Genomic DNA, 13,209 nt, shown 5'->3' with positions numbered 1-13,209 from the left:
GCTGGACTGTTCCCATGAGGCACAGGGTCAGACTGATTTGCATATGGCCATGTCTGAACTGGGGTGGCAGAGTGGGCTAAAGAACGGTGATGGATCAAACCCAGATCTGTTGACTGGGTGTGAGTGTTTGATTGGTTCTGATGCTCCGTCCATCACCACCCCCTTTTGTACCGGTTGTATGATCAGCATTTTTTGTGACAATGTTTTGAGTGCCACCTGCATTCTACAAGTCTATATTTCTGAGACTGATCAGGGATTTTGCAGCATCTGATCTAATAGCAAGAAATGATCGTGAAAGGAACTTTTTGCCGACTAGAAACACAACATATACCAATGGTAATCGCATTTGCCATCTTTTAGCCTCATGATCACATCTTTAGGTGTAAACACTTACCCTGAGACAGAGATGTAGTACAGTGTTGCCTTGGTAGATGCCTGCCCAGGTATTGACAACCTCAGGAAGAAACGATTTGATGATGTACAGCTTCCCTGCATTAAGGATGTTATCTTCTGACCAGATGCACAGAACCTTAACAGCTCGCCGTAAACCTCCTCCCATTTCCTTTTTGCTGATGTATTCAATCTTTGCACTGAGTCCTTCCTGCGACCATGAAGACATGCTGTTGTTTAAGATGCCAGGGGAGCTCTCCTCCAGGCGGTACACAGAGACCAGTTCACCTGCAAAAGAAGTGTATGGACAATGGTAGCAATGTAATGTAGTGCAGATCTGAAGATATGATCCTCACTAGCGACCAAACTTTAATACACTTTTTTTTACAGTTTCGTGAAGTGTAAACATGGTCTGAGGGCATCAGAGCACTTTAATAGACAGCCAGATACTGCACAGTTAAAGGCATGAGATTAAAAGATTTGCCCAGACTCATAGCATGTTGAGCTGAGGATGTGATTCAAAGCTCGTTTCCCTTTACCATAGCAGCAGCTTTATCCCTGCGCCCACCCCGCCCCAACTGTTCAATTACTTCCAACATCAAATAAAAAATAGAGGTGGCAAAATTAGCTGCCTCACTATTTGAGAATATGTATGTGGAAATGAAACAGTCATTTGTTCTTTTAGGAGGAAAAGCTACGTATGTAGCAAGAGCTACGAAAGAAAGATAGAGTCTTCGATATAGAGGACTGAGGCCATGCCAGTGGTGAACATCTAGGTTATGACCTCACCAGAAATTATATAATGGTAATAGAGATCTTCAAGAAGGTTAAACACAGCTTTTTACAGTGAGCCAAATGTTAGATCATGTTCAGCCCCCCAGGCATCTCATTATCAATGACCTTGCTTTTGCTTACCAAGAGGACACAGTTAGGCATCTGTGTACCAAAATTAACCCCTTTCTTTATTGCATATAGTGAATTTTACAAGACTGGCAGCCCCACGCTAACAATTTGTCTAGAAATGGAACAGTTTGGACCTTTCCATCATTAATGCTATTAAAATAAACAGCATGTCAATTTAATTGTTTCAAATGAACTTTGTTTAGATGTCCCCACGAGTGCTAATTAACATAACTTGATGTTTAAAGAGATTTGTCTGTAATTGTAGGAAACATGGCTTCAAGCTGTCAGGATAATGAAGCCAAGTTGAGGTCTAGCTGCAGGAGATGGAGTTACCTGGAAAATGGTGGCATAACAGTGGTTAGCTGTTTGCACAATAGGATTGTCCTTTCTTGTACCCATCCGACAACAAAAATCAAAGGCCATAACATCATCACGCTGTGATGAAGATATAAAAAAAAGCACTGGTCAGTCTACCATCATCACTGACCCTGCTTTATCACAGCACTTTATTCTCTCCTGCCATTAAATCGCAAGCGCAGCTTTTAAATTCCTGTGGCAACTGAGGATTTTAAACTCTTGTAAAGTTTGAGAGAGAATTTGAGAATCTTTTTGGGTACTTAATCCAAAAATGGGCTCTTTCATAAGAACACCCATTCACTCTTTAGCCATAAGAACGTTTCAAAAAGGCTGGGTGGTGCTAATGCAAAGAGAAAGCAGTGAACCCCAAATTAAAACATTATAAAGGATAAGTATCCCAGATAATCTAAACTGCAATGTTTATGAATACTTACCACATACATTGTTTGATAGCAGTACATCAAACACTAGTAGCAGTACAGGTTTTCATTTTGCCATATGAGCATTTTTTCTCTATGTATCACCAACCTTTGTTGCCAACAGCCTCGGTCCGTGCAGGTAACAGCTGTAACAGCGGTAGGGCGGGGTAAGGGGGTATTTCGAGAGACGATGCCAAGGGAAAATTAATCATTTATTTATTTTTCCCTCTGCAGCGTCCCTCGAAATCCCCTTTTACCCGGCTCCACCACTGTTACTTGCACGGACCGCGGCTGGTTGCCAACGTCATTTTGGAGCAAAACATTCAGCTTCAGCTCATAAAATAAGTTAGACAGGAATGTCCCAAGGAGTTAACGTCTCTAAGGGTACATAAGGAGTTCCCCCACGGAGGGTTATCAAGTCCCTTATTTTCTTGATCTTGAGGGGGCTTAGCATATATTTCCAATTGCTTGTAGCAATATATGAGGTCTGCTAAACAGGATTTAAGGGTCAGTGCCCGCTGCACCCCCAGTGTTTGTCAATCTACCTCTTGGCCTGTAACCGTTATCAATGCTGTAAAATTTCTACATATTTTTTAAATGCATTTTACTCTCATCGGGACCAGCATCCTGGGGTCTAGCGTGAGACGCATGTGAGTCATTTTGGCAGCAGTGGCCTCCATCTCCTGCTAGTATGTGTATAGTCTGGAACATGCCCAAGACTAGTGAAGGAACCTCGATTCAAGGACCCCACATCTTTGACAGCTGGATCTTTCTCTTAATCCAGATTTCCATAGGCTCAGAGGGATGTGATGTATTCTGCTTAGAAGGTGAAAGTGGATTATGGGTAGTTAACTTGGCCATCTCATGAGAAGGTTGAAGTAGAGGAACCTGTTCTCAACCTGGATGTGAAGCGCAAGTCTTTTTGTCTAAAAAGCACTCATAAAGTACAGGAGTTAGAACAGTAAGTAAGTAAGTAAGTATTTTATTTGTGCATGATTAATTAAAATCTTTACAAATCGAATAAAAACATTATAAAAGGAAATTAAAAAATAACAAGGACAGTTGACCAAAAAAAAATGTTTAAAAGTTCTCTCTGTCCTGTGAATTTTGCCAGTGTGATTCAGATTGTAGTTTACCATTATTAAAATCAACAGTCCTCAGGCTCTCATGTATCTGACCCCAGCGAGTTCAAATTTTTTTACGACCTGACAGTTTAACTTTGTTTTGCTGGGATTGAAACAAAGTTTGACTGCCTGTCTGCATGTCCGGATACCGTGAGTTTTAAAGGAATCTCGGAGGAATTTGCATCTCAGATCTTTCAATTTGGGGCAGATGCACACCGCATGGACAATGTCTTCCTTTCCGACTTTACACAGGCGGCATTGTGGTTGAAGATTTTTCCTTATCCAGGGCGGTAAGTGAGGATATAAAGGGATTACGGCCAGGCGCAGTTTTAACATTTTTTCTTTCTTTCTTAGGTTCATGCCAACATTAAGGTATGCCTGTGGTTGCATTGTTCCATAGTCATTAAGGATTATCCAGCCGTGTGCTTTTTTTGTCAGGGCCTCCTTATCTTCAACTATGGAAGTAAGTCTTACTACTTTTTTGGCTGTTTTTTTAAACGTCACGTGGTCTGTTGGGCTGCCCCACAAGTCGGATAGGCCCAGCACTTCAAGAGAATCAATTAAGTACTTCCTCGCTGATGATTTTTGGTGCCGAAGAGTCTCTTCCCAGATGTTAAAGTTTAGGGAATCTTTATCGGCATTGCGTATCTTGTGCCAAGCAACAACGTATGCACACCGTCTTTCTAGAGTTTGTTTCGTGATGCCAAATTCTAGTCGTATTTGTGCAGAGGAAACATGTTTTGGCAGGTTAAAGATGAGCCTGTAGGAGTTCGATATGACTACGTCCAAGAGGGTGCCATCTTTCCCTTGAAGGGGTTCGCTCCCGTAGGTGAGTGTTGGTTGCAATTTTGCACGAATTACTTGAAGGAACGGGTAAAAGGTCAGATCTGGGAGTTTTGTCTTTAAGGATTTTAAGGCAAGGGAGGTTGCCATTCCCTTGCCTCGCAGGGAGTCCAGCTGAGGTTTGAAGGTGATCTTCGAATCCAGTATTACACCCAAATATTTGTAAGTTGTTACATTTTCCATTCGTTCTCCGTTTATGTGCCAGTTGTTTTCCCTTTTCTTTTTGTAGTTTACTGCCATTATTTTAGATTTATCGAAGTTTATTTGCAGAGCGTTTTTTTTTTTTTTAAAAGGAGTAGGTAGTGCTTAGCAGGTGCTGGAGACCTATGGGCGTCTGGCTGATAAGCACCAGGTCATCTGCGTACAGCAGATTGGATAGTGTGGTCTTCCCTAGCTTTGGTGCGTGGCAGGAACTTTTGTCTAGTTCGCCCGGTAGATCAGCTTGGAAGAGATTGAATAGCGTTGGAGCTAAGACACAGCCTTGTTTGAGGCCCTTTGTTGTTTTTATAGGTTTTGAGAGGTGTGTGCCTGCACCTAATTTGATTTTAATCCAGGTGTTAGAATGTAGTGCTATCAGTACATTTAAAAGGTGAGCAGGTATACCCCATTTGACCAGTTTTTGCCATAGCATGTTGCGATCTACATGATCGAACGCAGCAGTATAGTCGATGAAACAGAGGTATAAAGATTTGTTATTTTCTCTTGCTGATTCCATCAGTAGAGTCAGGGCCATGATGTTTGTGGTTGTTCCTTGACCCTGACGGAATCCGGTTTGGGTGTTCGGGATTACTGAGTTTTCTGTGGCCCATGGGGTTAGTTCCTCTAGTATGTTCCCTGCAAAGTATTTTGCTTATACATCAATTAACGCAATCAGACAATAGTTTTTTGGGTCTTTTTTGTTCGAGTGTTTGTAGATTGGACTAATTATTGATCCATGCCATGACTCGGGTAGTATCTGAGTTGTTTTTGCGTAATTGAATAAAGGTGTTAGTGCGACGCTCCAGAACTCTACACCGTTTTTGTACAACATTGGTGGTATGCCGTTGGGTCCAGGAGCTCCTGTTGGTCTTCCTTTCGCTATTTGTCTTCAGATGTCATCTGTCCCAATAGTCGATTCGTGTGGGTCCGAATCTGTAGAGATGTCTACGTCATTCTTTGAATCGTACGTTTTCAAGAGGAGGCTACTACATTTGTTGTTTTTTTCTCTTTGGGCACCAGCAATCGTATGATGATAGCCTGATCCTTCCGTCATTTAGTCCGTTCTCAAGCTTTTTGGCGCTTCCTCTTTGATTGTGTCCTCACTGTTGAAGTGCCTAGCTAGGTAGTTTGTCCATGCTTCCTCTGTGATGTTTGAGTCTATGCCACGATGGTCTGGATTTTTTATTTCCTTAATCATTCTCCAGAATTTAGAGCTATTTTTTTGATTCGCTTCGTGGAATAATTTTGCCCATAGTTGATCGTTTTTATTTTTCTGTTTCTCCCATTTCTTCTGTTTTAGTGATTTTTTGGCTTCCCTCAGGGTTATCTGCAAGTCTTTGTTATCTGGATCTTTCCGTATCTTTCTCAGTGTGTGATTTATTATTCGTTTTTGGATCTTCATTCCCGGAGAGAGTGATGTTTTATTTGGGTTCCCCTTTCCGTTGGAAAGCTTCTTTGACGATCCTTTTGATAATTTGGCAGTAACTTAAGTTAGAACAGATGCACCGTCGCAAAGGGGGCCCCGCGGGCATGGAGACAGCTGACAGCAGCCAGAACGCAATTGACTGCACTAGACAGGGCTAGGGCAGAATATGCGGCGATGCGCCTACGCCACTCCTGTTATGTGGGGGGGACAAGTGCGGGTGGCTGCTTGCACACAGACTGCGAGAAGCCAGACAGCGAGAAGGGGTTCGAGAGATTAGGGGCCCCTCAGGTGTGACTCTCACAGATGACACGGCTATTGCCGGGTCTTTCCGTGACTTCTACACGCAGCTTTACACCGAACAACCTCTGGCGGTTTCGGACATGGATACCTATTTGGCTTGGGCCAATCTTCCTAGCTTAACACCTGATCAGGCGGCCCACATAGAGAGACACATTAGGGTCGAGGAGGTCATCGCCGAAATTGCCCGCCTGAAACTGGATAAATCACCGGGCCCGACGGTTACACCGTGGCCTTCTATAAGCAATTTTGCTACACACTGGCTCCCCTGCTCACCCGGCTTTTCAACTCCTTTGCTGAACCTGGCACTATTCCGGCATCCATGCTCGAAGCGGCGATCGTTGTCATCCCAAAACCAGGGAAAGACAAGACACTGTGCAGCTCCTATCGGCCCATTTCACTCTTAAATATTGATTTGAAACTATACACCGGGATTCTGGCCGCTCACCTGACCCCCTATATGCAGGGCCTAGTAGAACCTGACCAAGCAGGGTTTATATTGCAGCGCCAAATGAGCGACAACACGAAACGAGTTGTACATCTAATAGAAAAGGCCTCCTGTATCCCGGGCGAATTCCTGGCCGTGGATGCAGAGAAGGCTTTCGACCGCGTCCACTGGCCGTACCTAGAGCAGACGTTAACACGCACCAGCCTCCAGGAAAAGATGAGAACGCATATCCTGAATTGCTACCGCTTCCCTACTGCAACAGTCAGAGTGAATGGCTATACCTCAGCGTTGTTCCCCATCGGCAGGGGCACTCAACAGGGGTGCCCTCTGTCGACCCTGCTATTCGCACTCTATATGGAGCCTTTCCCTCAGAGGGTCCGTGACCACCCCCAGATCTCCGGCATTCGCTTTGGCGGTGACACTCACACTGTCAGTCTCTATGCGGATGACGTCTTAGCCAACCTCACACACCCCACAACAGCTCTTGGCTGTTTTATGGGGGAGTTAGAGTCCTTCGGGAGAGCTTCTGGTTTTAAGATTAACTTGACAAAATCAGTGGCACTTAGTCTGTCCTTGCCGTCGGCAACTCTGGCAGACCTACAAGCCTGTTATCCGCTACATTGGTCCGTCGAGTCGGTCTCCTACCTGGGTGTACGGCTGGCCTGTACCCTGCAAGACATGCGCCACATCAATTATTCCCTCCTGCAAACACACATTCGGGCTGCGCTCTCACAATGGAAACAACATCCAATTTCATGGCTGGGGCGAATAGCAGCGGTCCACATGACCATCCTTCCCAAGATTCTATATCTCTTCCAGACCCTGCCTCTTTCTCCCCCAGGAGGATGGCTACAACAGATCCAGTCGGAACTGTTCTCTTTCATATGGCAGAGGCGTAAACCGAGACTGAAGCGTCAGGTGAGTTTCCTCCCACCCCATGAGGGCGGCCTCGGGGTCCCAGACCTGGCACTCTATTACACCGCCGCGCAACTCCGGTACTTGGTTGAATGGAGTAGGGCAGAATCAGAGAAACATTGGCTCTTCCAAGACCGAGACGTTGCCGGTATGTCCCTCATGAAGATTCCCTTCCTGCCGAAACGTCATCGCCCACCCAACCTGTATGTTTTTCAAGTGACTCGCTCCGTTCTTAAAGTCTGGGACCGAGTTAACACACGTCACGCCCTCACTACATTTCCCTCCCCCCTCAGCTCCTTTCCTGACCATCCAGACTTCAGCCCTGGAGTGGGCCTCCAGGCCTTCCCGCTGTGGAGGGACATGGGCTGCCGAGCCTTAGGCCAATTGTTCCACAAGAATCAGATAGTTCCCTTCCCGCAACTCCGAACTGATTACAGCATAACTACTCCAAACCTTCACGCTTGATTCTTCTTGGCTTCTCCTGGTACACGCTGGCCCCCGTCACAGTCGGTTCTCTGAATCGGCGGAGAATGGCACCCCTCCCCTCCTCCCCCTTCTTAAGTTTACCTTTCCTTCCTTTCTCTCCTTATCCTCCTTTTTTATATTTGGGTGGGTGGGGGGTAGTTTGTATAATATTGGAGTTTTGATATCTCACGGCATTGCATCTACCATATTACGCCCTGCGTGGCGCAGACATGTGGCACTTTTCTTGACCGCTTGCTCCATGTTAATAAAAAAGATTTAAACCTAAAAAGCACTCTTAATTTACAAAGGAGATCGTAATCAATTTCCTGCTGCCCTCTTCCGGTTTCCTATTCTTCTAGGTTTGTGCTTGGAAAATATTGATCCTTTTTGGGAATTTACTAGATGGAGAGGGGGAACACTCTGCGCTGTTTGATGACCTGACCATAGACAACTGCCTTAATTTAGGAAAAGTCTGAACTCCACTCTTCTTCTAATAAAGCCCTGATATTTAGTACCCTTGTCAATGCTGTGATTATGTTAAATGAAGTATAAGCAGTCACGGTCATCAATATTACGTGTTTTATAGAATTTGTTGACATTTTTGAAAAAATTGTGACTCTTGCCAGTGCAGTTAGCCTCAGCTGAGAAATAGTTCAGCAGCCTGCCTGAGTCTTTGCAAAACTAAAAACAAAATTTGAACCGCTGATGACTGGGGTCTATACAATTGACTTCAATGAAAGTTTTAGGTAGTTTTATTTTCAAAGTGATAGCTTACGTAGAAGAGAATCTGACGACTCTCCTACTCAGTGATGGTTGAAGGAGGTTTTGAGTCCAGCTCTGAACTGCTGTATATCTAATGACGATAGGTGCTAGCATCTGAAAGATCCAATTCTGAAGAAGCCTACCCTCAGCTTCAATTTCTGTAATTTATTAATTTAACTCTTAGCTAAACTTGGTTTCAAGTAGATTTTCTTGTTCCTATATATACACCATGACATTATTCTTCCGAGAAAACGTAGTTTCGAATGTAATAAAAAATCAACAAACTAAACACAAAATCTATTATTGGGCTTCACCACAGGTAATTAAGTTTTCAGCTTCTACACTTGCCTTTCATTGGCAAATCCCTGGCCCTTTTTCTCGCTCTTGTAGGTTCCTACTTTCTTCCTTTGTGGCGGTTTTGCCATCTTCCTCGTCCACTATCCTTCGATCTGTGTGTTTTTCTCTTTTATGCACTTGGTAAATATGTGATGTGGAAAAATAAAAGCTGGCCCCCAAAAATAAGTGCCGTGGCCCCACCAGCAACCACCGCCTCAAGTTGAGCACTGAGAAGCAGGCAATAAAAATCCCTGTCAATACTATTCCTTTCTCTTCCCTCTCCGCACCCATCTCTCCATCACTGCCCCACAGGGAAGTCATTCATTCCATTTACCACTTGTTTAGAGCAGGTGGTAAATTCGGAGCATTAAACCCCTTGGAATAGGAAATACCATGCCGACTTCCATACTGCAATTCTGTGTGCCGCAGTTATTCCCCATTCTGAGGGATCTAACTGATAGGCGGGATTCAATTCAAATGTACTGGCCAGTAACAGTACTTCTGTTCACTAGGAATCTCCCCACACAATTCCATATAGCGCATAATAAGGGCTTAAAGTATTGTGTGGGTCTGCAAAGTATATCTTACCCGCTATGCGGATATTAATCAAGATGATAAACTCTACCATACATAGCGTGATAGTGAGCTCGTCATTATAGTTATCCAATCATGGCTTACAGTTTAGTATGTCAATTTTTTATTTTTTATTATCTTGATATACTGACAAGCCCTCACTCTCTTCCATTTGGAGCCGGCACAAGGATGTATCAAGTCCCAAGAGCAGTGATAGGTATTCTCCCAAGGAATAAGGGCAAGACATGCTGCTTGAATGCCCAATCTGTAGCCCCATACACGTGTCACTATAATAACCTACATGTCATTGAATTGCCCTAGAATCTGGGTGTGAGGCTGTATCTCGTTGTTAAAAGCAGGTGCAACCTCAACATGGCATTATCACAGATTTTTTTAGTTTAGTATTTTGAATTAATTTAACTTGACACTGTAAACATTTTCTGATTTTACCTCTTCTCAGGAACTCCAGTTACAAAATGATATATATTTTTTTAAAATCTTGCCGTCCGTTCCGTGTATCATATACATTTTATAGGCAATTACCTATGTACAGTGTATCTTGTTTGGAAAAGGCCTTCTGTTTGCATCTGGAGCTTCAAGATTATGGTAATGGTAAGCAGGGAAGCATGTGACGTGACAGAATACCTAGTGAACTGCAAAGTCGCCAAATGTTATTGTCTGTGGACTATAATCTTTCTACTTGGAGGAAAAACTCTACAATCCATGGGGCCAAAAATTCACACTCGGCCATGTCCTCTCCTGCTCACCCTCACTGACACCAGCAAACGAATGCAAACCAAGAGTGTACAGCAACTCCAGTTAATGTGATGCAGAGCAGGGGACTGCACACGTTACTGACCACTTCTATTCATAGTAATAAATCCTAAAGGCCTTTCATCAAAATGTTTTGCGCATTCAACTGCATTTAAAAGTTCACCTTTAAACACATGCAAACAATTCTGCATCACAAATACACATACCAGACAAAAGTACTATGTTACACTGTTTAGACGGTCTATTTCATCTTTGTTAGGCAGAGATACCTTTTCAGGCATTCATGTTCGTGTGTGAATGGAATCTCCCACAATACACCAAGGCTGTTGCCCTCATGATGGGCGTTACATCCTGCATACATTCACCCACAAGCTTTACAGAAATTGAATTGTTAGGCACCAAGTTACTTACCTCTGGGAGGTACAGGAGTAAAGGGAATACTCTGGGACAACCTCATCAAATTGTTTCTTTCAACAGCTGCATAAAAGGGAAATATATGTTAATTATAGGTTAAACAATTTAAAAGAAAGGACACTGCCATTACATAAATTACTGATCAGTTTACTCACCAGTGTAGTAAAACGTTATGTTCATGATTGGTTTGAAAGGTGACTCTGTCTCTGGAAAAATAAAAGCAGTTTTGTAGGCTCACACTTCAGCGCCACAGTAAAATGTTAAGCAAGACTGTTTTTAGGTTGAGCCTAGAGTCAGTACGCAAGCGCTGCTCTGGTGAAGATCTGCTGTAGTTCTGTACGTGAGGGAAGCCCCGCCCACTCCCCTGCCCATATTTTTCTTTGGCTTGTGTCTTTGTCCTTCGTAAATGCTGCCTTCGGATTTTATAGGCTTGTTAGTCCCACCTTATTACGGCCATGTTGTCATTTGTATCCTCCCATGGCTACTGGCCCCTTTACTTCGAGTGTTACACGGTACGTGTTATTTAGACGGTGAGCGCTATTTTCTTTAATGAGGTACTCATACTGCCTTCTCTACTCCCCCCTTCCTCCTGTTGTCCGTGCCTTCTCACCCCTCCCTCCCCCCGCCCACACTTCCGTTGTCCGAGCTTTCTCGCTCCCTTCTCCCCTCTCCTCCGCCCGCACTCCCGTTGTCAGTGCCTTCTCGCTCCCTTCTCCCACCACCCCGCCAGCACTCCAGTTGTCCATGCCTTCTTGGCCCCTCCCACCCTGCACTCCCATTGTCTGTGCCTGCCGCCCGCCCCTTGTCCATGCCTTCTCCCCCCCTCCGTTGTCTGTGATGATTACCATTTGCAATGCAATAGGTCTCACGTAAATGCGAGTCCTATTGCATTGCAAATGCTTGTTATTCTTTTGGAGGGAGAGTTCAAACACTAGTAGGCATGGTCTTTACTTCAGGGCTCCATTGCTGCTCTCCACCTCCAGAGCTTTCTACCTCTCTGGTCTCCCATCACTCATCGGGTGTGGCCATGATTTGGAGGAGGGATTGGAAGCTCATTGGATGCACCGGTTCGGTTAAGAGGTTATGCTGCAGCACTATACAAATACACACCTCTAGATTAAATTCGATTGTTGGGCTTTGAGAGTGGAAGGAACCCCTTGTCCACCTCTCAGTAAACAATATTGTTTAAAACGCACAATGCTGATGATAGGTTATTTCATCAAAGCACCTACCATCGCTGCTAATCCCCCCACCCACAACACCAGAGAAGCCACGCTAAGCCTGTCCAGCGCCTCCTGTCACAGGAAACCCTATTAGCAACCGAAGTTCTTTAGTACTTGTACTTTAGTCACAATCGACATAAGATTGTTCATTGAAGTCGGCGACATCCTGATTTGGTCCACATTTTCTTCAACTAGATGGTTTTATCTGCGGATGCTGTTCTGTCAGACGAAGACAATGTAATAGTAGCCCACCACAGACGGAAAATATTTTGCAGTTAAGCACCTTTAAAAGTGCTCTTATATCTGAAAGATGTAATACATAGGCTTATTTAAAAACATTAACAATTATTAAACCTCAGGTGACAGGAATATCGAGGCACACATTAAATCCATTTTTTTGTACAGTGCTTGTACAATCAGAAAATTGTTAAATCTGCCGTGCTTAGCATGTCGGTTGAAAACAAGAGGGTGCTCTCGCTGCCAAACATGTCCATGTTGGAGAATAAATTGCTACTCTCCATTTATAGTACTTATGGAAATTTCTGCCTGTTTTGCTGGTGAGTTTTCTATCCAGCCGAGTCCAGCATAGATATTTCATTTTCCATGAAAATATGAATTTGCTCAATTTGGCGAAGCTGCAATTCAAAGCTTTCTATAACTATAATTTTACACAGTTCATGGCTGACCATAAGCATCTTTTACAGAAATGTAGTGCTTTGGTGATATTTAAAGACAGTTCCCGGGCTATCAGTATTGCATCTGCAATCCCAAATTAACGGTCCTTAACATTAGCGACTTTAAGCCCAGAACAGAATCATTTGAAGACAATTCCAGAATCTGATTTCGCTTGTGAATGGTCTCTTTTTAGTATAACCATAGGGGCACTCATGATAAACAGGACATAATACTTTACATGCTCATCCACAACATAAATGCTGCTAATTCTTTGCTTGGAAGGCTTCAAAGTCTCGCATCCTACTGCCGACTAAACCTGTCCCTTCACTGAATAGGTAGTTGAGGCTGGAGAGTTAACTGCTTGGAAGAGTGAGTACTGTCCATTGTACCCCCCTTTCTGATCTGCTCCACCTGGATGATTCAACCCTTTAGTGTTAAGTGAGACTATCTGCAGGGAGTCTGTTTTCAACATTGGTGAAACAAGGGAAAGCTGGATGAATACAAGTTAGACAAACCTGTTGCAAAACATTGTACAGAGGTGCCACCTGTGGGATATGTGTCATGCAGCAAAGACAGGTTCAGATCAGATGTGACTTTAGTATTGCGGAATAAAGGAGGCAATTGGCAAAAGGCAGGGGGGCGAGGGAAAACAAAGGTAGAGCCCACC

At 43.9% G+C, this 13,209-nt stretch overlaps 1 protein-coding gene across 4 annotated transcripts in view; it reads right to left on the bottom strand.

The window, feature by feature from the left end:
• Positions 1-13,209, bottom strand: part of LOC146860386 (transient receptor potential cation channel subfamily M member 7-like) — a 1,286,036-nt gene that overhangs the window by 108,097 nt on the left and 1,164,730 nt on the right. For all 4 annotated transcript variants that reach the window (XM_085644245.1, XM_085644247.1, XM_085644246.1 and 1 more), the window contains 3 exons: positions 10,800-10,850; positions 10,642-10,707; positions 395-678 (listed from right to left, as the gene is read on the bottom strand). In XM_085644245.1, coding sequence (XP_085500371.1) covers positions 395-678; positions 10,642-10,707; positions 10,800-10,850 — 401 coding nt within the window. The remainder of the gene's footprint in view (positions 1-394; positions 679-10,641; positions 10,708-10,799; positions 10,851-13,209) is intronic.

Source organism: Triturus cristatus, chromosome 3_1 (assembly GCF_964204655.1).
Source record: "Triturus cristatus chromosome 3_1, aTriCri1.1, whole genome shotgun sequence".
Lineage (NCBI taxonomy): Eukaryota > Metazoa > Chordata > Amphibia > Caudata > Salamandridae > Triturus > Triturus cristatus.
Note: the sequence above shows the minus strand (reverse complement) of the source record. Positions and strands in the feature narration are given on the sequence as shown.